This window comes from Anopheles merus, chromosome 2R (genome assembly GCF_017562075.2).
Source record: "Anopheles merus strain MAF chromosome 2R, AmerM5.1, whole genome shotgun sequence".
Classification (NCBI taxonomy): Eukaryota; Metazoa; Arthropoda; class Insecta; order Diptera; family Culicidae; genus Anopheles; species Anopheles merus.
Genome location: NC_054082.1, coordinates 23,546,572 through 23,568,100, shown reverse-complemented (window position 1 = coordinate 23,568,100; position 21,529 = coordinate 23,546,572). Strand labels below are relative to the sequence as shown.

Here is a 21,529-nt window from a genome sequence, read left to right as displayed (position 1 = left end):
ATATCGTGGTTTCATGATAAACGGAATAAATGATTAGATAATTTCATCGACGGTTTAAAAACTGCCATCAGTATCCTTTCGCATCGCCCTGCTTGGTGACCGTTTTGAAGTCGAAGTGACGCCTTTTTTTAAACAGAAAAGCGTTTATACGTAGCTCCGTTCCACTGTCCTCAAGCAGCGTTGCTGCCTTTGCTTCCAATTCCAAGAATTTAATGCTGCCTTTGCGTAGTTCACGGTTATCGCTATTGAATGCCCGACGGGCTTCTTGTGCGCGGCATTGGGGGTTCGGTCTTTGACCTAAATGGATTCCTTCCTTCCGGTGAAGCTTCCCCTTGGTATGATGGGAGAGGGAGGGGGTGGCTTTTTACCGTACCACACGGAGGGAAGGTTATATTTCACTCCGGCACAATTGACAGTCAGTGTCAACGGGTGCAAAGGCGTAAAGGGGAAGAATTATTACAGCTCATTTCTCCGTTCGATAGCGAATGGAAAAGCGACTTGGCGGTTGGCGTTGCGTGGAGCATATTTGCTAGCGGTTTATCGAATTACCGCATTGGTTATCTTTCATATTCTTGGCTCGGATTTTTTTATTTGCTTTTAGATTAGTGTAATGCTATTAAAATTAATTTTCAATCATTCCCTTTCTTATCTTTATTCCTTCAATTTTTATTTTTGAAATGACATTCAGAACAGTTTAACTCCCATTCGCAAATTAACTGCACCAATAAAGGTGCATCATGCAGCATTTGGAAGCGAAAAAAAGGTGATACTTCCAACCAAATAATGGCATCGTGATAACAATGATAACGTGATAACCCATCGTATGCCAGCCAAGAACAATAAAATGTCCCCAGCTCGTAATCCCCAAAAAACCGGACAGAGGCTACAAATCTCGACCGCGAATGGCCAATGTTCTTGTCAACTGGGTACGCAAAACTCGTTGCCCCGGTTGCCCCATCCCGGGATCCAACACGATCGATGAGCAACGAAACGGTGTGCACGATAAATGATGGTTCGCGAATCGACAACAGCACCAGCACCAAACAACGAGCACTGCGAGAAAGTAGCTGCCAGAACAAAACAGGCCGAACAATGTGAAGAATGGGAAGGAGAGAAGAAAAAACCCTCGCTCGGTTGGATAAAAATTACAGCCCTCTCCCCTGGAGCTGCAATAGCTCATTGAACAGTGAAAATTGCTTCGATAACGCAATAACGATTAAATTAAAACAAATGAAGGGTGAATTTCGGGTTGTTCTGGTTTATTCGGTGATTTATTCCCTGTTGCGGCCCTGCATGCGCTTTCTGCCATTATCCTTCTCGTTCGTTCACATGCGCTGTGAGCTTTCTCTCTCTCTCTTTTCACGCACACTTTGCTTTCCATCGTTTTACTCGGTTTACCGGCCTCCTTTGTTGGCTGGATTGGGTTGGGCCGCGTCCAATCGATGCTTTTGTGGTGAATGTTTTTCCCCAACTTCCCTGCTTGCAGCTTCTCACCTCACCGAATCTGGCTGAATCGACTGGATCCACTGGGAGAGGAATGGGAGGAGAACGAAACCATCTTTAACCAGTTTCACCAACTTGCCATCTGGTGTTAACATCTCCGCTGATAGCTGTTTTTCATTGCTTTTATTTTAATCTCCTGGTTTTGGTTTGTTTGTACGCGTCTGTGTGTAATGTTGGTTTTATTAAAATTACAAAGTGTGTAGCAACTGCATGAAAGTTGCAATCAAAAATTGGAAAAATTTTCCTCCAAAAAAATCCCCAATTTCCACGGATCTTAGCAAAACTTCACATTATTTTCACAACACACTTCAAACAGTGTGCCCCCTCAAAAATTAATAAATAAAAGGGGGTGATATGGGGACGGAGCACACACCCAGACGCACACTATCGCTGACCGATAATGGCCGTAATGAAGTGCCATCGTAAAATAATGATAACAATAATAATAATGTTAAACTGATGATTATTTCGAATGCGGATCGAAATAAAATTGTGGCCCCGCATAATGTGCGCTCGGTTTGCGGCCCTTTTGTGCAACAAAAGTGCGGAACATCATCCTCCGCTTGATGTGGTGGCAGTGAGGGGTGGGCAAGTGCCGGGCGGAACGTAATTCGAACTAACGATACACGATCCCGCCGACAGCTGGATCGGACGGGGGTTAACGGGTTTAACCCTCCTACCCCTCCAGCCGCCATTTCCTGGAGCTGATCGATGGTGCAGTGTGGAGTGAAAATAAAATTTCCATCGAAACCACACCATTAGCGAAATTCGATGGTTTCCAAATTGCCTGAAATGCAGCGAACCTTAAAAAAAGGGGTGGGCGGGGGGCGAAAGGATATGACGCACTCACACAGACGCGTTCAGCGCACGCGGGAGCTAAAACTTTTACTCCGCGAGGCCAATGGCCGATGACCTTTCGGTGGCCATGTCCGAACGGGATGAGTTTTTGTTCCACGTGCCGCCAGCAAGGCGGGGAGCCGACACACACTGTCAGCGGGGGTGACATTTCGGACGATGCCGGCTAACCGCCCAAACCTACGTGGCCGTTGGGTGGGTGGTGGAGACCGGGATGTCCACAGTTTGGTGTCCGCCAACCAGGGCGGGGACCGGCCGATCGGTCGGTCAGTCAATTTGGATTATTGGTTTAGGCGAAATCTAGGCAGCCACCACGCCACGCCACCGATTTTCGGTCACCATGGTTACGAACCGGAAAGAGGGAGAGGGGAGTTTGTCTGTTTGATTGGTTCACCGCAAATGCACCCCTGCCCGATTGCGCCCCCTTGCAACGCGCAACCAACAGGGAGGGTTTCGTGAGCAAGGAAGCTTTGGACACTACGCCACCTACGACGGTTGTCGTGGAGCGTTTGAGTGGTGTAACTTTCACTGTGTGAATGATGCAGCTAATAACAGCACTTAAGAGGCAGGCTCCACTGGTCGAAACGGAACAGAGCGGGGGTCGGGAGAAAATTTTGGATGAAATTAAGAAGTTATCTGCGAAATGGCACGCATTCCCTACCCGTGCCCACTCGAGGACGTTGATTTTTCAACTACGCAGACAGAGCAGCGGAGTGAGTGGTTGCGGAAAGTTGCGGCATACTTTCTTTGCCCATCCCATCCATTTCGGTTTGCTGCCATGTTTTGAAAGCTATCGATAAACTTATTACTTTTTCAATACTTTTGGGGAGAGTTGCGAGAGGGGGTTTTGTTTTGTTTTCTTGTTTTTCATACCTGCCATTATCTGCGTCACTGTTCTGTCTTCAGCCGCCGATGGCAATGGAAAGTGGATCGATTTGTGGCGTGCTGTGAGTTGGAAAATTGTAATTAAACCTAGCATGAAGTTGCGTTCCTTAGGAGCGTAGCAAATAAGGTAGCTAAAAGGGCTCAATCGGGATTGATAGGTCAGGATTTGTATCAACTCGGTATGAATTTACTAATTATGATTACTGTTTGATTCAATCATGTTTAGGTAACTCACTACGTATTAGTTTAGTTGCAGGTAATTATAAGCAGGTTGTTAAAAAGCTTTAGTGTTTATTTATCTACCAATGGATGATGGAATTGGGATCGATTTGAAAGTCGTTAAGAGCCGATCGAAATCATGCCAGCTCTTAACCGACATACGCAAATGAACCGTTTACCTTCACACGAACCGTCCACTCCACTCCACAACGATACATCACTCACCGATTTTGCTGCATAAACTTTTCAATTTCGTTACCTTTGGCCACTGCAAGCCAAATAATAAAATGCATACCGACCGGAAAGTGTAAAGCGTGTACGATAACGGGCCCGAACCACTTCCCGAACGATTCACCATCTGTGCCGCACCTCTGCCCCAGGTTGGTTTTATTATTTACCCACTTCTACTATACATTTCACACACACACACACGCTAGATGCTAGGTTGCTGTCTACTGGGCTGTGCAGCCATCTTCTCCGCCTGCACACCTCCTGGTGTTGTCAAACGGCGCGCATCGATGCATCGATGACACAGACAGTAATCGTAGCAACCATCGCCGCTCATCTACCGCCAGCAATCTTGTCCCAAGCAGCTGTTGAGAACGATTTTTGCTTCGTTTCAATTCATTCGATCCCATTTTCGTACGTAGACAGTCCCGTCGCCCGTCTCAATTGAAGTACCACCCACGGCGGTGAAGGTGAGAGGAAAATTCAAAAAAAAATATTATATCCCATTTACGATCCGTACATTTGTCGTGCACACAGCAGCGGTCGAATCAGTGCCGAGTGGCTCAGAAGCGAAAGGTCATCTGATCAGCAGCGGCGGCGGTGTAGGTAGCGCAAGCAAACTTCCAAATTGACAATCTATTACCCTCTGCCAGCACACTCGGCCACCCAGGTACGTTACGCTTTATTTCAAGAAGTTTATACGCTATCAAGTGGAAAAGGGGCGACAAAAAAATGCGAGAATAAAACAATACGGCTTTGGAAATTCATAAAAAAATCACAACACTCTCCAGTGTTATCGCAGTTCTTTTTGCCCCCCCTTTCGCCGCCCATTATAATCGAACAGCACTGGAAGAGACGCCTGCTCTTGCTTTTCTACCGACATAAAAACAAAAGTTTGGCAAAAGATTAAGATACCTAGGCCAGCTGTGTCGGTCCAATCACTGGCCGTCCCTCTCCCGACGGTTGCTACGGGAAACCAAATTCGCCTACCTTTCACGATAGCTTGTCCAAATAGGGAACGCTCGCTCCGTTCCCAGTTCGTTTCGTCGGGCGCCGCTCTATCTGGTGCTTCATAGCCGTAGCCGTAATCTATCTTATATTAACTTCCTTCTGTTTTATTTCTCACTCATCTTCTCGACCCCAACCCACCGACTATCGGATCCAATCAGGCAGTCAGCCCAGCCGAAGTAACAGCCGGAAACATCTTCGCTGCCCCGGTGCGATGCGGAAAACGATGGCGCCCACCAGGTCCGTCCATTTTATTGATAGTGAAACGATTTCGAAGCAAATATTTACCCCGGCCCGGTACAATCTGCCACTGTTTCTGTGCAAAAGTTAGTGAGAAAATTATGCCACCACTGTGGTTCTACCGCCACCAGCATTTTTCCAACCCGGAACAGAGGGTACCACTATGTCCCATCTGCTCGGCCACTCGGCACCAACCAATCTAGCACCAGCAGCGTAGGATAGAAGCGTTGCGTTCGGCGTGCACGCGAGACGTTGCTTGTTCGATTTTCCTTTCACACCTGTTCGGTCGCTACTAAAACTAGTATGCCATCCCTTACCCACACTCCCTGTTTCTCTCTCTCTCTCTCTCTCTCTCTTGTAGCAAAGCAGCAACTCCAAGCTCGCAGCCCAAACTTTTGCCATTACGGACTTTTGGGAAGCCTTCTCCCGGCGCAAGACCACCGCCAAGATAGGCGCTATGTAGTTCACGCGACTGCGGGAAACGATGGGCCCCCAAAAGCAATCTGATCGGAAGTGGGAAATTTTTGGGAAAGGAACGGTTGCTATTGCCGAAAGGTGAAGGCGAACCCAAACACAGAGCATCACACTCCGTACGTTCGTTAGGAACTGGGAACTGGTCGAAGTGTAGTCGAAAACCATTTCAACAACAAATTCGTCGGCCAACACCAACCAGCACGGTTTGGTGGGGGTGTTTTTTTTTTTCGATGAGTCAGAAACGATTCGGGTACCCGGTTCGAAACACAAACGTTCGTCCGGCCGGCCCTGCAAACTGCACCCATCCCAAACAACGATGCGTGATTTTCTGGATGATGATTTTTCTCCTTTTGCGAGTTGGGATAAGATGTGCGGGGGGAAGGGCTTAACTGTTTTTTTTTCCGAAGCCCGTTGGCTGGTGGATGGCCATGAAGAGAAAGTTTGTTTTTCTCATTTAGGGGACCTTCGCTTCGTTGCGCTTTGCGGGGCTGATTCCGGTTAGGAAGTTGTATCTACTGCAACACACCCATCTCGACGATACTGTAGTGAATTGAAAAGAAGGATAGCGCACGTGTGTGTTTATGTTATGCCCTGCGACGTGTGTGGCTTATTGTGGCAAGAGCCTAAAGATAGGTTTGCGGCCAGATTTCGAAGGAGATTTCTATCCTTCGCAAGAGATGAACTGTCCAAGCGTTGAGCAGGAATGTAAACCAGGAAGCTGGCCTGCTTGTGTTAGTGTCATTACTGGTTTTCAATTTTTCGCTAGGTCGCAATTGCAAGGTGTCCATTTTCTATGGCCCTTCCATGGGGACGCCCTCGCACACCAAGCAACGCAGCAACAGCAGTGATAGAAAATAGCAAAACTTTTATTGTACATCTTTCGTTTCTTTTCTCTTATTGCTGGCAACCGTTCCTTTCCCAATGTTTTGCACTTCCCCGACGAGAGGCGGAGGATAGCTTTCGATGCTGTACAGGGGTTGTTGTTGCCATGCTCATCAGAAATACCTTTCCCGTGCAATATGCCACCGTACTTTTACTACTGCTATGGTTTCGTGGTTCTTGTGATGTTTGAATTTTCCTAAATTTTCTTTTCAAAGGCAAATCACATTACTTCTGCTTTTGAAAGTTGATCCATTCTGGTTGGTGTGGGGTGCGGACCATTTCCACGATGGGCTGTTGGGTGTTGGTGGGACAGGTGGGACTAGTAAATGAGCAACATCGAGCAATCGGGTTTCCCATTTAGCTTCCGGGAATTACAAACCATCTAATAACATTATTTCTCTGTCTTTTTTTTTTTTTTTTGCGTGCTAACAAGAACTGAACGTTCGATCGACTTCTGGTGAAAGGAATACAAAGCAACAATGTGCCAGAAAGCTCGAGCAGGCCTCACTGTTCCAGCGCATGGCGAAATATCATGTTAATGAACTGACGAAAGGTAAGCGTTTTGGAAAGTTTATTAGAACATTGCTTTTAAGCTGTATTTTAAACCGTTTTAAGTAAGTCGTGTAGTTTTAAGTAATTTTGCAAGAATGGAATGGATTACTCTTCAAACTTACTCTTCTTGTATGACATGTGGAACAATTTCAGAGCTCTGCAAATGTTTTGAATAAGTATAATAATATCTATCTTTTACTACTAACATTAAACCACTTCCGCTGTAATGTTGCAGATGCTTTTGGCCCTGTCGCAGACAAGCGAAACGGCTTTTGGTTGTCTCGTATCATCATTCGTACGCCTTGCAGTCCAACCACTGTCCCAACCGCGCTCAAGCGACACCTCTCGACGTCCTGCCGGCGGCGCGATGTAGACACGGCGGCCAAATTCGTTGGAGCCAGCCTGGCAACGATCGGCGTTGGAGGATCCGGCCTGGGCATTGGAACGGTGTTCGGTGCGCTTATCATAGGATACGCACGGAATCCCACCCTGAAGCAGCAGATTTTCTCCTACGCCATCCTGGGCTTTGCACTGTCCGAGGCGATGGGCCTGTTTTCGCTGATGATGGCCTTTTTGATGCTGTTTGCCTTCTAGTGGAAATGTGCATATGCGCAATGTTGATGCGATTGGCAGCTTACGCGGTTAATAAAAGGATGTAAAATAGATGTTTTTCCTCAGACGATTCAAAAAGCATCACATATCGATAGAGTTAAACTTGAAGGATTTATTTTCAAACGCAAGGACTTATTTCAGTTGGTTTTTATCGAACACAAAAAATATCGAGATGAGGACCCGAACAACTAAGCCACCAGTTATTTTGTACAGAACAACATCTTTTATGGCCTCATGACCTAAAGTTTGCTTTTGTTGTTCGTTGGGCTGGCGTTCGATTTGCGATGCCCTTCCCAAACGTCCTTTTGACCCGGGTAGAGACAGTTCCACGCGAAGAAACCGGGATGTGATCAATAGATCAACCATGGTTGTTATGTGGGATTTTAGTGACAGTTTCGATGGCCTTCGATTTTACGATCCACTTTGCCGTCGTGATGGCAGCGCGGCAAATAGAGCACACAGCGCTTGAACGACAGTCAACATAAACCACAAACAATTTCAAATTAGTTCCATCGATGAACGAACAACCCATCATAAAATATCTAATTGGCGGAACAACTGCCAGCACACAGCACACGCTACATACCCAGTGACGATTGTACGGTAGAACATTTGCGCTCGTTGTGCCACCCAGTTGTACCTGGTGCGATGGTAGAGAGCTACAAAGTTTCTGCTAACAGTGTAATGAGCTATGAGGTGAAGCTGAAAGTTGCTCGTACGCTTTTATTGGCTGGTAGCAATGTGGCTCTGTGTGACTGTTAGCAGAAATAGATGAAGTTGGATGTGTTTTATTTGAATTTCAAGCGTTGGACGAGTTGTACGATAGCAATAAATGATAAATGCCATAAGAAAAGAAAATCATTTATTGTACACATGGAGGCGCCCAGTACTTTATAAATTACAGCAATTTGCTAAGGCCCTCATAGCCCCACGAGCATTGCATGCCAAAATCTTTTATTTAAATTAAAGGCCTCATTTTATCTTACACCTCCAGCGAGCCGCTAATTGGTAACGGACTGCAAGATCAGTTAAACAGAAAGGAAAGGTTTTCTTTCGCTATTTCACGTAAAATTTACGCCCATTCTCGATTCTCTCGTTCCTCTTTCAGACCGACTCAAAAAGAAGTCATCTCCAATTAGTCAACCCCGACCGCCCAGCTGCTCAGCTGTGCACGCGCGCCGTCAATGTAGTACGCACCGGTTTGCATGGCCCGACTGTCCTAGACCGTTGCGTGATGGGCGCAAGGAGTGGTGCCTACCGCCGGGCAGGTAAGTCGCACTTTGTCGCTTTTGTTCTAATTTATCGCAGCTACAATAAAACCGAAGCTCAAAAGCCACCCAAAAGGGGGTAAAGTCAACTGGAAAAAGGCAACCCTCTTCTTCTCAAGCTTCTCACGTGCGGCACTCAATCAAATTTATCTAAATTTCCCCCCCTTTTTTATTGCCGTTTAGATATTTTTATCACAACCAAAGTGGTGGGTGGCGGGGAGAGAACCTTCCGGGAGATGAGGATGAATGAAAAGTGAACCTACTCCACGATTATGCGGTCCCCATCTCCACCCAAGGCTAGATTTTGAATGTTGTGCACCTAACGAAACGTTTCTACTTCACGACAAAAAACGACCCGAATGGGGTGGATCGCTTTAAACAAGCGAATTGACGACACTCGGAACGCGTGCGGAAGTGCTGAGAAAGATGAAATTTATCTTCCACCACCGCACAGTGCCAGTTTTCCATCAGCCACCATCGCACCCGGCAAGACGGCTCCAACCCCCAAAACGGCACACGTTTCCCTCGAATCGATATCCATCATCTTTCCCGGCACGCACCTGGCGCTCACACCCGAAACGACCAATTTTCCATCTCGTTTAGTCGGCTAGGCGGCCACTTTTGTGCACGAGCCCCGGTCCTCTTCTGCCCTTATCCCAGTTCACCCTCCCAGCCGCATAAAAGCCGCACACGGCGGGCATGCTGCTTTGCTAATGTTTATCACCTTGATCCGATCGGATCCGATTGCGTTTCGATTGCGAACCTTCCGGTCCCGGTTTGGAGGCGGCCGCCTCTCTTGACTAGCTTTTTCACCAAGGCACAGACACACACACACACACACACACACACACACACACACACACACACACACACACAGGCATGCACACAGCTACACACATCATCACAGGTTTTACTTTACCACTTTTCGGATCCTTCCCTAGATCCTCCTGCTCACACGATGGAGCTGAACACACACAGGCTCAAAAAAAAAGACAGGACTAACCCCGAACTGCTTTTACCATCCCCTGCTTAAGTGGCCCAGAGCGCCCGTCGTGCGCTGAGTGGGTGGGCCTCGTTCGTCGTTTCTAAAATTTTATATCGATGCTATTTTGCCACCCACTCACACTCTACCGATATCTCTTTTCGTTTTTTTTTCTTCTCTCCCCTTTTTCAACCTGCTCCGTTTCCTGCTTATCGGGATACGCTCCACCCCGGCTGCTGATCACGCAATCGTGATGACGATGATGATGATGATGGTGGTGGTGGTGGGTATTTTGCGGCAGATATCGATTAGGTGGAAGTCTCGCAGATTTAGCTAACCAATCAACAGGTGGCGGCAGCAAAGCAGTACGGGACGGCCCCACTAAAGGTAGGTTGGCGGTTTTCACCTGCGCGTCTCCAGTTCGCCTCTTTCACCGTGCCGTAGTTGCCCAAACCACTGTGATGATGCTTCTATTAATGGCGATTTTCCCGTTTGGCAAAGGCCTAAATTTACTACCCGGCCTCGATAGATTTCCGGGGCAATTCCTCAATCCGAGGACAGTCCTAAGGGTTAGATGGATGGATGCAAAGGGTTTGTAAAATGGTCTATAATTCTTCTTACGTTCACTCAATCGTTTAAATCACGAGTTAGATTGATGGTTTAAGAAAATGGTTTAAATCTTTGCTTCAAAATTGAATAATTCATTCGCCGGCTTAACTAACTTAATAACTCGTTCAGGTAGGTAAAGACGGACGCATGAAGGAAAAGCTAAATATTCTTGGGAAATATTAATACAGCGAAAATGTGCATACTTTGCGTTACACTCGTATTTTTCTAGAAAATGTGATGGACATTTTTCGTTAATTAATAACTTTTATTTCGTGCAGTTTTGAGATGGGATTTGAAGACCTTATATGGGGAAAATGTATGAACACCTGTAAAAATTTAAGTTGCAAATGTAGGGGGGGAATTTGAATTTGGGAATTGTAAGCACCGCTTTTAACATCTAAATCCGTCTAAATTCAACTTTATGATTTTTCAAATCCCATAACATCTGCCATCTATTACTGTAATGATGTCAAATTGATGTTGTTGATTAAACACACAAGCAAGTGGTCCAAGTCCAGGCAGGATCCGGGGTTTCTTGAGATGCCTCATTAGTGTCGCGCGAGTAATACCATAATGCATGGCTACTGTCATGATCAGTGTTCAGTTCCTCGCATATTTAAATGCTTCCTCTAGTTGCTGGATGGTTTATGTCTTCCGATTACCGATTTCATTGCGTTAATTGTCGGCCTTTCACCAGTTTTTTTTTTCTTATTAATAAACACAGCTCATTCACTTAGCAAAACTGTCGAAAATATAAAAAATGCATGCAGTAGAGCGTAAAATCTATAAAAGTAAAATTAGATCCACAAGGGTGCGCAGGATTGAAAATTTGTTTTGCCCATAAATTTAACCAATTTTGCAGATATCATGCCAAAGATGTGTTCAAATGTGTTGTCATACTTTTAGTTTTGACATTGGATTGTTGAATTATTCGATAGTAACTATTTTCATGTGTTTATGATAAGAGTCCATATTACCCGCAGTGTCCGTCCTTACCTACCTTTCCCTAGTAAGTAAACCTTAAAAAGAAGTGTAAAGTCAAATCAACTTAAGTGATTGAATAATAACAATATGAAAAAATAAAATCTCCCTCAATAAAATTTAATCCAATAAAACAAAAATAGTAGACAGTAACAAACAGTTTTCAGAGATATAATGAACAAACGCGATTTACAGCACACTAAACTGTTAGCAGCAACAAAACGTTCCAAGAACAATCAAAATGTTAAACGATATAAACAACAAAGCAGCTTTGATTGAACTTTTGTATGGCTTTGTATGCAGTTACCATGCATTAACTTACTATACGCGCTATGCCACCATGCCCAGAAGGACCTGTAAAATAAGTAAGCACCACAATAGAGCGAGCTACCCCTGTCTGCGCTGCTATCTCGCCATTTATGCCGACGCGCCAGCAATAAATAGTTAATTGGGTGTTACTCGGCGTTGCGAGAGGAACCTCTCACATCAATTGCCAATTGGATTGATTTTTTGCCTGTTCGCACCCGCCATTATAATGCGCTATAATCCTTCGCCCCAGTCCAGTGCAATCGGATTATGCAACTGTAATTTTCCGCCAAAAGTGAGAACACTGGATATGGGAATTGGGGGGTGAGCACAAGCATCATAACTGCCTAATAGGGTTATTTATTACGTGCCACCGAGGAGGAGGAGGAGATGGGAACCGGAGCGTATATTTGTTGCTTACACTTTTCACGTTGCTTACACTTTCCAGGTGGATTCGGATGCGGTGGCACCACCGGCCCGAACAGCAGCCAGCGCCACGCGGTGGACATCAACACGATCAACCTACCGGCCGAGATGAATAAGTTATTGCATCCGCGCGAATACTTTGTCGGTAAAATACGACCCGGTAAGTGTACTATTTATGTACGCCTGTTCCGTGCCATCAGGTGAGCAAAGCTCGTGTGTATCAAACGCTCTGCATGGCTTATGTTTTACGGCGCTTTGGTCGCTTCTCTGATGCGGGAGGAGCGGGCACGGGGACTTAACAGTAGGTGGAAAAGGGTACCCTTTGTTTGGAAGGTGCGGTAAAGCGCGGTTGTTTTTGTGTGTCGTGCTGCTTGTAAAGGGTGGCTTCTGCATTTGGCATTTCGGGGAGGGGGGTAGTTTAGTTGGTGCAGGCGGCCAGGTCAGTAACCTTCTTTGGTCGCCCCTCGGCTGTACACATGATCTCGTACACCCTTGCGGGCAGTCCATAAAACTTTGCCATTCATATTTACATTTCTTTCCTGCGAGTGTGGTCCTATTTTATGAGCTTCCCGGAGTTAGAAAACGCGACCAACACTTCCTTCCTGCAGCTTCTGCTAATACAGCCGATAAAATACAAACAGTACTTTAAATAAACATAAACCGCCTCTCCAAGCCGGTGGCCGACCGTTGCAAGCAGCAAAACTGGCAAATGCTTTATGCGCCACACACACACACACACACACAACCCGCTATCGACATCAATGTCGCTCGCAATGGCGCTGTTGCTTCACGGTCTTCTAAAGCCGTTTCCGTCCCGGGATTGCCGGGTTGGATCCGTGTAGGGAACGGTTGCAGGTTCGTTCCGCCAATGTGCTCAAAATGGAATGGAAGAAGTCTTGCACGAAGGATGAACCAAAAAAAAAAAAAACTGGGACGTTGCTGTGCTGTTTGACTCTCGGTTCAGTGTTGCTACACCCCGTACCCGACCCATATCGGGGCAATGTGTGGCATTCGAAGGAAAGCTGGTAAATGGAAAATCGTAAAGCCGAGTCCTGGCCAACCAACCAACCATGACCAGGAGAGGGCCGGCAAAAGCGGGCAACGGTGGGCGATGGGGGTGGGCTGGCGCCTGTGACGGATTCAAATTGGGTAGGTGTGGCAAGGAGAGAAGAAAAGCTGCCAACGGGGCTGCACAAGAAAGGGAATAAGAAGCGCACACATACAGTGGGGAGAAAAAAGTACACACGTCCCGGAGTCTTGATTTATAGCCAAAGCCAGTATGAATATGAAAGTATTTCTCAGTGTGTAAGTAAACGTATGGTGGGGCAAGGAGACGCCCGACCCGGCCTTATATATTGGCAGCGATCCTCGCCATCCACATCGCTGTGCCATGCCATGGAGGCGGGAGGTGTAACTACCCGTACGTCATACCGTGCGACTTTCCCATAGATATAGACATGCACACATACATCAAATGTGTGTGTGTGTGTGTATGTGTGTGCGTGGTGTACACACATCATTGAATCTATTGAAAGGCGAGCACTAAGCGGCTTGACCTCCTCCTCTCCTCTCCCCCCCCCTCGCCCCAACGCACGATCCTCTCTGAGATCCTTTGACGGTGCGCACCAGAAGGAAACAGGGAACAGGTTGCAGGTTTGCTCTGGGCAACACAGAGGGGGGGGGGGAGGGATCAACGTGGATGTGTTGGGAAATGGATTAAATAGCCGTGGGAAGGGCAAAGGCCGGTGCTGGTGTGGGGGAAGGCAGTGTGCGGGCCCTGGGCAAATAAAACATATTCCGGATGCGCGATGATGTACGAGCGAAGTTGATGGGATGAATAGCAAAAGCGGATGAGGGCTTTTGAAATTAAACCATACCGATTGTGTACCGAATCCGGCGGACACGTCGTCTGGCTGACTGGGATGTGGTTGACTACAGCAACGGGAGAAAAGAAAACTCCCAGTAGAGTTTTTTTTTATTATTTTATCCTCTCTATCCTTATACTCTTTTGCGCTGCATCCTCTAATGCCAGTTTGTTGGGCGTTCTATTCTATGTAAGCTATATTTGGTCAATTGGAACCACTTTCAAATGTGTTCTGTTTTGTTTATCAAGTAGGCGAATTGTAATTGTTAAAAAAGGCGAATTGTAACTTATTTTAGATAGTGCTCAGTGCAATATATTATGTTTGAATTGGTAGATTTGATTGTTCCGTTAGTTTATCACTATACTTTTTCATTTTTCAAATACATTTTTTGGCCATTAGATGTGCTCTTTTCGTATAAAAATAGGAGATACATAGCTAGATAAATAAATTAATCGATTAATAAATAGTGTTTTATATCACATAAAAATAGAATAATTTTATAAAATAATTTAGTTTACCAAAAAGAACCTATCAAGCTGTTCGATTGTTTAAATAAACTACAGGACCACTTTGCAAACACTTAAACTACTTAACTCCTAACATTACAATCACTTGCTCGCCATAAAACATTGCTGGGTAAAGTTATTGCACCCTAAGCGCCAAAGCACAATGATTTATGTGGTCCAGCTTCCAGCGAGCCGGTGGAATCTTGCGAAACTTGTGAAAATTCACAACCACGACCAATCATCTAGCAAAGGCGTATGTGTGAGACTGCTTGGGCATGCAAATAAATTGGAAATCATTACAATTCCAGTCATTCGCTACGGTGAGAGCACTAAGTGAGCTTGCCCGGCCCGAAAACCTTATATGCACGTTTGCCTTCCCGCCACGGAATACTAAATATGTTTCCGAGCACGAGCACTTAGAGGACCGTCCAAATCCTGAACCCGAACCTTCGGTTCACCAGCCGTCAGGGGGTGAAGGAATTGAAGTGCAGAAATTCTACCAAAGCACATTTCGGCGCTTTCGCCCGGCGGAATGCATCCACGTGGCTTATTATGGGGGAAACCCCCTGGCCCTTGCTTCTTTTGGCAGCCATTAAGACGCCGCCAGAGATGTGTTTTATCTTTGCCTGCCTTCGCATGCTACTCGCACGCACAACTGGGTTTGATTTTTTAAAACATGTGCGGGTGTGATTCATGTTTTGTTACCTTTTTGAAATTATGGAAATGGCTTAGCCTAATGTCGCCTCGCCACTCCCCAGCCCAGTCATCGTTGGGAAGGAGGAGATTATTTCAATAGGCTCGTGAATTTAACGCCGAAAAAAAAAACACGATACATTAGGCTGTACAACAACCAAAATGTGTGAAAGAGCATGGTAGTTGTTTTGCCCACACCGCACCGCGGAAAAGAAAGGCAAATAAACAAACAACTCACTCACCGTGCTGCCAGAGCTCGGAGCAAGGTGGGAGGAAATCGGTTTCCCTCGCAAATATCACTTCCAGTCGACCGAAACCCTGAATTTGCATTCCCCACAACAACGTAACCGCTACGCCACCGGATGCCGCACGTGAACGCCGCCCGCGTAGTGTGTGTGTAAGGTCGTTGACGTGAGCGGGATTATTTCTTGCCTCCCATATGGGGGAAAAAAAGGAAAAAGTGTATGTGTGTGTGTGTGTGTGTGTGTGTGTGTGTGCTTTATGTCAAATCTTACGACACAAATGTTGATTTATGAGGCGAAATCATTTCCCCTTTTTGTGTGACGGAAATAATTTTGCATTTTTAGAAACCATTTTGAGTGTGTGTGTTTTTTTTCCATCCGTGCATTGAATCACTACACATGCGCTAGTTTCTCGAGGTAAGTGTTCTCCAGCAGGAATGTAGACGGCTGCAATGTCGAAGAGCAGCCCCGAGCTAATGGGAAGTCTTAAACTCAACCAACAAACTATCCCCGAGCTCTGGTCTCTGCTGCTGCTAAATAAATCCTTATTAACGATATTACCCACTAGAGGGCACCATTTAACTGGATTTACTATTTCCGTAACTACGTTCCGAGTTGACTAATTTCGAACATTCGCTCACACAGGTGATCGCATGACCGACCGTCCCACGCTGCGTTTGGCCCTATCTGAGCCGACGGTTTGCTACCGCGATCCGAACCATCCCGGTCCCGGCAACTACGATCCGGAAAAGCCACAACACCCATCACGCCCCGGACAAACGGTCAGCAAGCAGCGCCCTCTTCCGCCGTGCTGCTACACGTACGATCTATACTGCCGGGAGCCATTCTTCCGTCCCCCTCCGGGCCGGTACGACATCCGTGACGCGCTGCCGCCACTCGCTTCCGACCCAGCACAGCCAATCACGGTACAACCGATCCCACCGATACGGTACGGCAAGGCAACGATTCGTTTGAACTCCATCGACATTCCCGTCCGACCCCGGAAGGGACGCCGTAACATGAAGGTGGCATTTCTGAGCGGAACTGCCCGGTTTCGGGATCGCGACTTTATGCCTATCGGTGGGCTGGGCAAAGCGACGCCAACAGGAGGAAGCTTCAGTGGCAAGCGCCTGAAAAAGCAGCAGGAGAAAACACCAGCAGCAACATCAACATCAAAGAGATCAGCCAGTCCGCTGATCGCAGAAACCTCACCACCCCGAGACTGGCTGGAAGGGGCAGAGCGTGTATCAACCAGCGGAGAGCGGAGTGCTACATCACGCTCTTCACAAGTCGAACAGGTGGAGGGCCAGCCGGAAGGGGAGGATACCGTCGAGGGTAAAGCGGAAGGAGCTAGGGTAAGTGAGGATGTGATTCAAGTGCTTGTCACATACGGGATCAGCCGGGGAGACCTGCCACCGCTGTCCAGGCACAAGATACCGACGAAATTCTTCACAGTTCCTAAACTAGCTCGTACGGGACCGGTGGCATTGGTATAACCAAACATCGTGCCCGTGTTTTATATTTTTCGAATCCTAAATTTAAATTCATGTGAGCTGATCGTTACTATCACGTTTAATGCATGATTATCGTTTCTTTTTATGTTTGAATCAGTCAGTATTATAATAAAAATTAAGATCCTGCACGTAGTGGATTTTTGTATCTTTGACTGATTTAATTCCTTGGTCGCAAAATTCTTGGTCGCTAGACGCTTGGTCGCATAATTGTCGGTCGCAAAATTCATGGTCGTTAAATTCTTGATCTCAAAATTCTTGGTCGCAAAACGCTTGGTATGAAACTTAACGAATTGAATGGAATAGAGAGATGAGAACGGGAGTGAAAGTTCATCATTTATGGATGCCTAGTATCAATACCTAGCCGGTCTCATGGTACAGTCGTCAACTCGTACGACTTAACAACATGTCCGTCATGGGTTCAAGCCCCAAATAGACCGTGCCGCCATACGCGTAGGACTGACTATCCTGCTATGGGGAGAAATCAATAAGTCACTGAAAGCCAACCCCACAAGTGGGTTGGCAGGTCTTGACCGGCATCGGTTGTTGAGTCAAAGAAGAAGAAGAAGTATCAATACCTGCAATGAATTTTTAATGCATTAGCGGAGCCCACATCCTCTATGCTTGGAGTTAATATCTTTATTGGTGGGGAATAAATTACACTAATATCTTACCTAGTACGCTAGAAATGCGTAGCATTAAACAAATAAAGGTACGTCACATATATGCGATGTTCGTGTCGGCAGTCCTAGGATTTAAAACATTTGCAATGAACAACGAATTTTCTTTTGAATGTCCTCACGAGAGTGTTAGTCGCCAACTGTTCAACCCTGCTCTCTGTTCAAACTGTTCTTTGCATGCAAGTTGTAAAATGCTTGCACAGAAGTATTTTACACCCCGAGAACCGGAGTGAAATATTTCAAACGGTTTTCCTCGAATCGAAAGCATCTCCTAGTTCACAATTTTTCACATGTTATCGAAATTGTACCGATCCTTCAGCTTCTTCCGTATGCACAGCCCCATGATCAACCGTCGCCAGTTCCCATAGATACGCTTCCGGCGCCGTTCGTCCTCCTTCTCCTGCAGCTCGACCTGCTCCGCGTACCATTCGTCCAGTAGCCGGTCGCGAAACTCTTCGCACACCACGAACCCATCGTACACGGCCTGGCATCCTCCGTTCCGGTACTCGAACCCAGTGATGGCCTGCGCACAGTCGATCCGCATCCGGCGACAGATTCGATTCAGCCCGGGCAGCTGCAAATGCACCGTACCCTTCGGTAGCATGCACGGCTGAAACAGGTCCACATTGCCGTACGCGCTGCGTGGCACCAGCCCATCCTTTGCGACCGGGGGTACGTAGTCCTGTACCTGCCACTCACCGAACAGTTCCACCGTCTGCCCGGTAATGGCTGCCCCGGTAAAGCGGTCGTACTTTGCCTTCGCCTTTACCACCTTGTACGGTTCCTCGTGCAGGCGGACCGTTTTCGCCTGCCGTAACCATGACTCCCGCGAATGGAGCGTGTTCACGCAGTCCCGCAGATAGATCGGTTCGTCGCGTATGTGACCAAGGATGGGCGCATCCCGCGGGTAGATTGCTTCGTTGCGCAGCAGATAACGCTCGATTGCGTACTTGGGATGGTTTTTGTACTCGCCGATCTGCTCCGGGAAGGGCCGCTTGTTGAGCAATCGATCGAACTTGACGTCTTCGATCAGATCCCGCTTGGTGCGCTTGCCACGGTACGGTCGGAGCGCTTTCTCTAGCCAGGCGTCTTCGACGCGCAGTTTACTCTTCTTGCTACCGAGCCGGGAGATGTAACGGGGTGAAACATCCTTGATCGTGCCATCATTGTTCCAGGCCAGGACGTACGCGATTGGTTGCGTTGCTTGTTTCTGGAAACAATAGAGGAAGAGAGACAGGTATACTGCATTAAATTTCATTTCAGAAAACCAAACAAATTGCAGCACTTACCACAATATCCTCGAGATTATAAACGCTCCCTTTAAGCACATCGATCGTGATCCATTTGTCCTCGTGCTCACAAAACACCTCCACCCAGTAGTCCACTCCACAGCCCACCTTTCCATTCGCCTTCTTCTTACCATCGTCACCCTTTCGTTTGGCGTCTTTTTCCTTCTTGCTGGCAAGCCGTGCGGCCCGTGCCCGATACGCGGCCAATATGCGCTGCCGCCTTTGCTGCACCTCATCCGGCACAGCACTCTGTTCCTCTTCATCGTCCCCTTCCACCGGCAGCGCCGGTTTCCGATTGTTTTCTACCCTCAAAAAGGAACCCTTCATAAGCTTGAGCTTTTGCTTCTTGTCCCGTGCCAACAGTGACGGCTCATCCGCACCACCATCGAGCTGCGGTATGGAAAATCCACCACCAGCACCACCAGCCGCCCTCCGCTTAACGCCCTTGCCGGTGGAATCCTTCTGCTTGGCGATCAGCGCACGCAGCTTCTGTTTCGCCACGTACACCATGCTGTCGCGCGGTGCCTGCCGGAAGTCTTCCAGCAGCTTCCGCTCCATCGCCATCTCCTGCGGTGTTTTCGGGTTCATCTTGTACAGCTGATCGGATGGGACGTGTTTCGGGGGAACGGGCGGTGCAATGATTAGCCGCGCATGGACGCCCACTATCCGAAGCATCAGCACAAACAGCAGTATGTAGTCCCGCCGGCAGTAGGTGGCCTTTTTCGCGATCGCGAATATAAGAAACTTCCCAAGGGCCGGATGCTGCCGCTGGCGGTAAAACATCGTATCGTCCTTGAGCGTGACGGTGCGCCGGTAGTAGCGCGTCAGCTCCTGGAAGTACCGCACATTGGTCAACCCATTCGGACGGTTGGCCGTGCTCGTCTGGCCCATCACGCCCGGCAGCAGCTTCTTCAGGGCGAAGCGCATCAGCGACGGTTTGCGCAGCACATTGTTCACGTACGTGCCGTGGCCGATCCAGCAGAGCAGTGCCACCTTGTGGACGTTTATCTGGCTGGTGCGTTTCTCGCGGTTCATGAACCGTTTCAGCGCGGTCAGCACGTCAAAGGTGCGTTTCTGCGAGCCACCCTTACCGTCCCCTTCCGGGCCGAGTTTGAGCGTAATTTCGATCTCCTTTGGCGTGTCCGCCTTGGCCGCCGGTTTGAACGGTGCTACCTTCACAAAATCGGTTCTACCAAAACCGGCGGTAAGACCTTTTCCCTCACGACCGGGCAACTTCTCGCCCGCGACCAGCAGCCGATCGATATCTTCTTGCTGACGGGATTCCGCGGTAGCTTCTTTGCCCTTGCCCACCTTCGATGACCCTGCACCCGGATCATTGCCGCCCCTCGGTGGCACGTTCCGTGCCGTTGCCGCTTCCGCTAGCCGGACCATTTGGACGTACGCTTCGCTGGATTGATTGATTTGCTGAATAAGCTTTTTGCCCAACTCTACATCGGCTAGTTTCCTCTCATTGTCTACAGCCGTTGTGCTTGATTCTCCCCCGACGATCCGGTCGCTTGCATCTTCCTCTTCCTCGGAATCGGTCAGCTCGACACCCGCATTACAGTCGAAGTAAAGATTGACCGCATGACGCTGTTCCTTCTCCTGCTCGGATGGTCGAAAAAAGTCCGAATTCAAATCCAACTCGCTCGGATCGACCAAATAATCATCGCCACTGCTCTCAGACTCATCGCCCGTACCATCGCCGGCCGCTGAGTTGGGTTTTGTGCGCTTGTTCGGAGGAGCGGCGAGTGCCTTCGAAGTGCTCGGCCGCTCGGGATGTGCCAAATCTGGACGATATTTACGATACAGCTGCTCCACCGTGAATGTGGTCAGCTTAATCGGTTCATCGTCAGCGGAAGGTGATTGCTGGCGTGCGGGTGGTTTCCCCTTTCTACGGACTGGTTTCCTTTTCGCTCTTTTAGGCGCTTTCTTTTCCTCCTCGCTAGCCGATTCATCCTCGCTGGAGCTTGGCGCTAGAATGGATTGGGCATTGGCCGGCAGTTCGGCAGTTTCTGGCTCTTCCGGCAAAACGATACCCCTCTTGGCGGCTATCCTTCGCGACACACGGGCCGGCACAATGCTGTGGGAAAGGCAAAGGAATGTGTTACATACCGTTGTGCAATTGAGATGGACTGCGGCCTTTATACGTACGGGTTTTTAGCCGGCTGGGCTTTCGATTTTCTTTTCGGTGCACTTTTTTCCGCAACCTTGGTTTGCTCTTCCTTTGCCGGTGTCCATTCATCTTCGCTGGCGGAAAAATCGCCAACGGAGGAAGCATGAGATGCTTCATCACCTTCATCATCGTCGGCATCCTGCTCGTTTTCTGCCTCATGCTTCACGTTTTCAGCTTCCATTGTACATTCACAACTTCGAACGGCAAGATATGTGCAGTTTTATTACTATCGTGAAACTAGATTTATGCATGAAACACATTAAATGATTAATAATTTATTTCTCCTCCCTACGCTACATCGTTTGCTCGCCGGAGATTAGTGGGAACTGCGAATTGTAAACAAACCTGCCGCCCCATTCTGCTACCGAGTGACCAGATTTGTTTAAAAACTCTTTTTGTACAACTTCTTGTACGACACTTCGGGAAGGCCTACAATCGTGTGACTGCTTGGAGCCCAATCGAAGGTAAATGAAAATAAATTAGAGTCAATAAATTTGAATATGAAATTTTATTCAATGGAAGTTTCTGATTGGTTGC

At 47.7% G+C, this 21,529-nt stretch overlaps 3 protein-coding genes across 6 annotated transcripts; 1 reads left to right on the top strand and 2 right to left on the bottom strand.

The window, feature by feature from the left end:
• Nucleotides 1-1,251: 1,251 nt before the first annotated feature.
• LOC121590400 lies at nt 1,252-3,995 on the bottom strand. Its single transcript, XM_041910055.1, has 3 exons — nt 3,688-3,995; nt 3,232-3,303; nt 1,252-1,526 (listed from the first exon to the last, which is right to left on the bottom strand). Exons 1-3 carry the CDS (start codon nt 3,818-3,820, stop codon nt 1,360-1,362), a joined length of 372 nt encoding a protein of 123 aa, XP_041765989.1. The 5' UTR covers nt 3,821-3,995; the 3' UTR covers nt 1,252-1,359.
• Nucleotides 3,996-4,011: 16 nt separating this feature from the next.
• On the top strand, nt 4,012-16,982 carry LOC121590398. 4 transcript variants are annotated; one of them, XM_041910054.1, is made up of 8 exons: nt 4,012-4,160; nt 4,231-4,360; nt 4,864-5,024; nt 6,728-6,847; nt 8,567-8,726; nt 10,010-10,095; nt 12,053-12,190; nt 15,982-16,982. In XM_041910054.1, the coding sequence occupies exons 3-8, from the start codon at nt 4,913-4,915 to the stop codon at nt 16,830-16,832; spliced, it is 1,467 nt and encodes a 488-aa protein (XP_041765988.1). In that variant the 5' UTR covers nt 4,012-4,160; nt 4,231-4,360; nt 4,864-4,912; the 3' UTR covers nt 16,833-16,982. The 4 variants fall into 4 exon arrangements, with proteins under 4 accessions (XP_041765988.1, XP_041765985.1, XP_041765987.1 ...); XM_041910051.1 differs by having other exon boundaries at nt 4,013-4,160; nt 4,860-5,024; XM_041910053.1 differs by having other exon boundaries at nt 4,013-4,160; nt 4,228-4,360; nt 4,860-5,024.
• A 479-nt stretch (nt 16,983-17,461) lies between these two features.
• Nucleotides 17,462-21,334, bottom strand: LOC121589894 (DNA repair protein complementing XP-C cells homolog). The gene is made up of 3 exons (XM_041909147.1): nt 20,971-21,334; nt 18,817-20,899; nt 17,462-18,737 (listed from the first exon to the last, which is right to left on the bottom strand). Exons 1-3 carry the CDS (start codon nt 21,171-21,173, stop codon nt 17,814-17,816), a joined length of 3,210 nt encoding a protein of 1,069 aa, XP_041765081.1. The 5' UTR covers nt 21,174-21,334; the 3' UTR covers nt 17,462-17,813.
• Nucleotides 21,335-21,529: the final 195 nt, after the last annotated feature.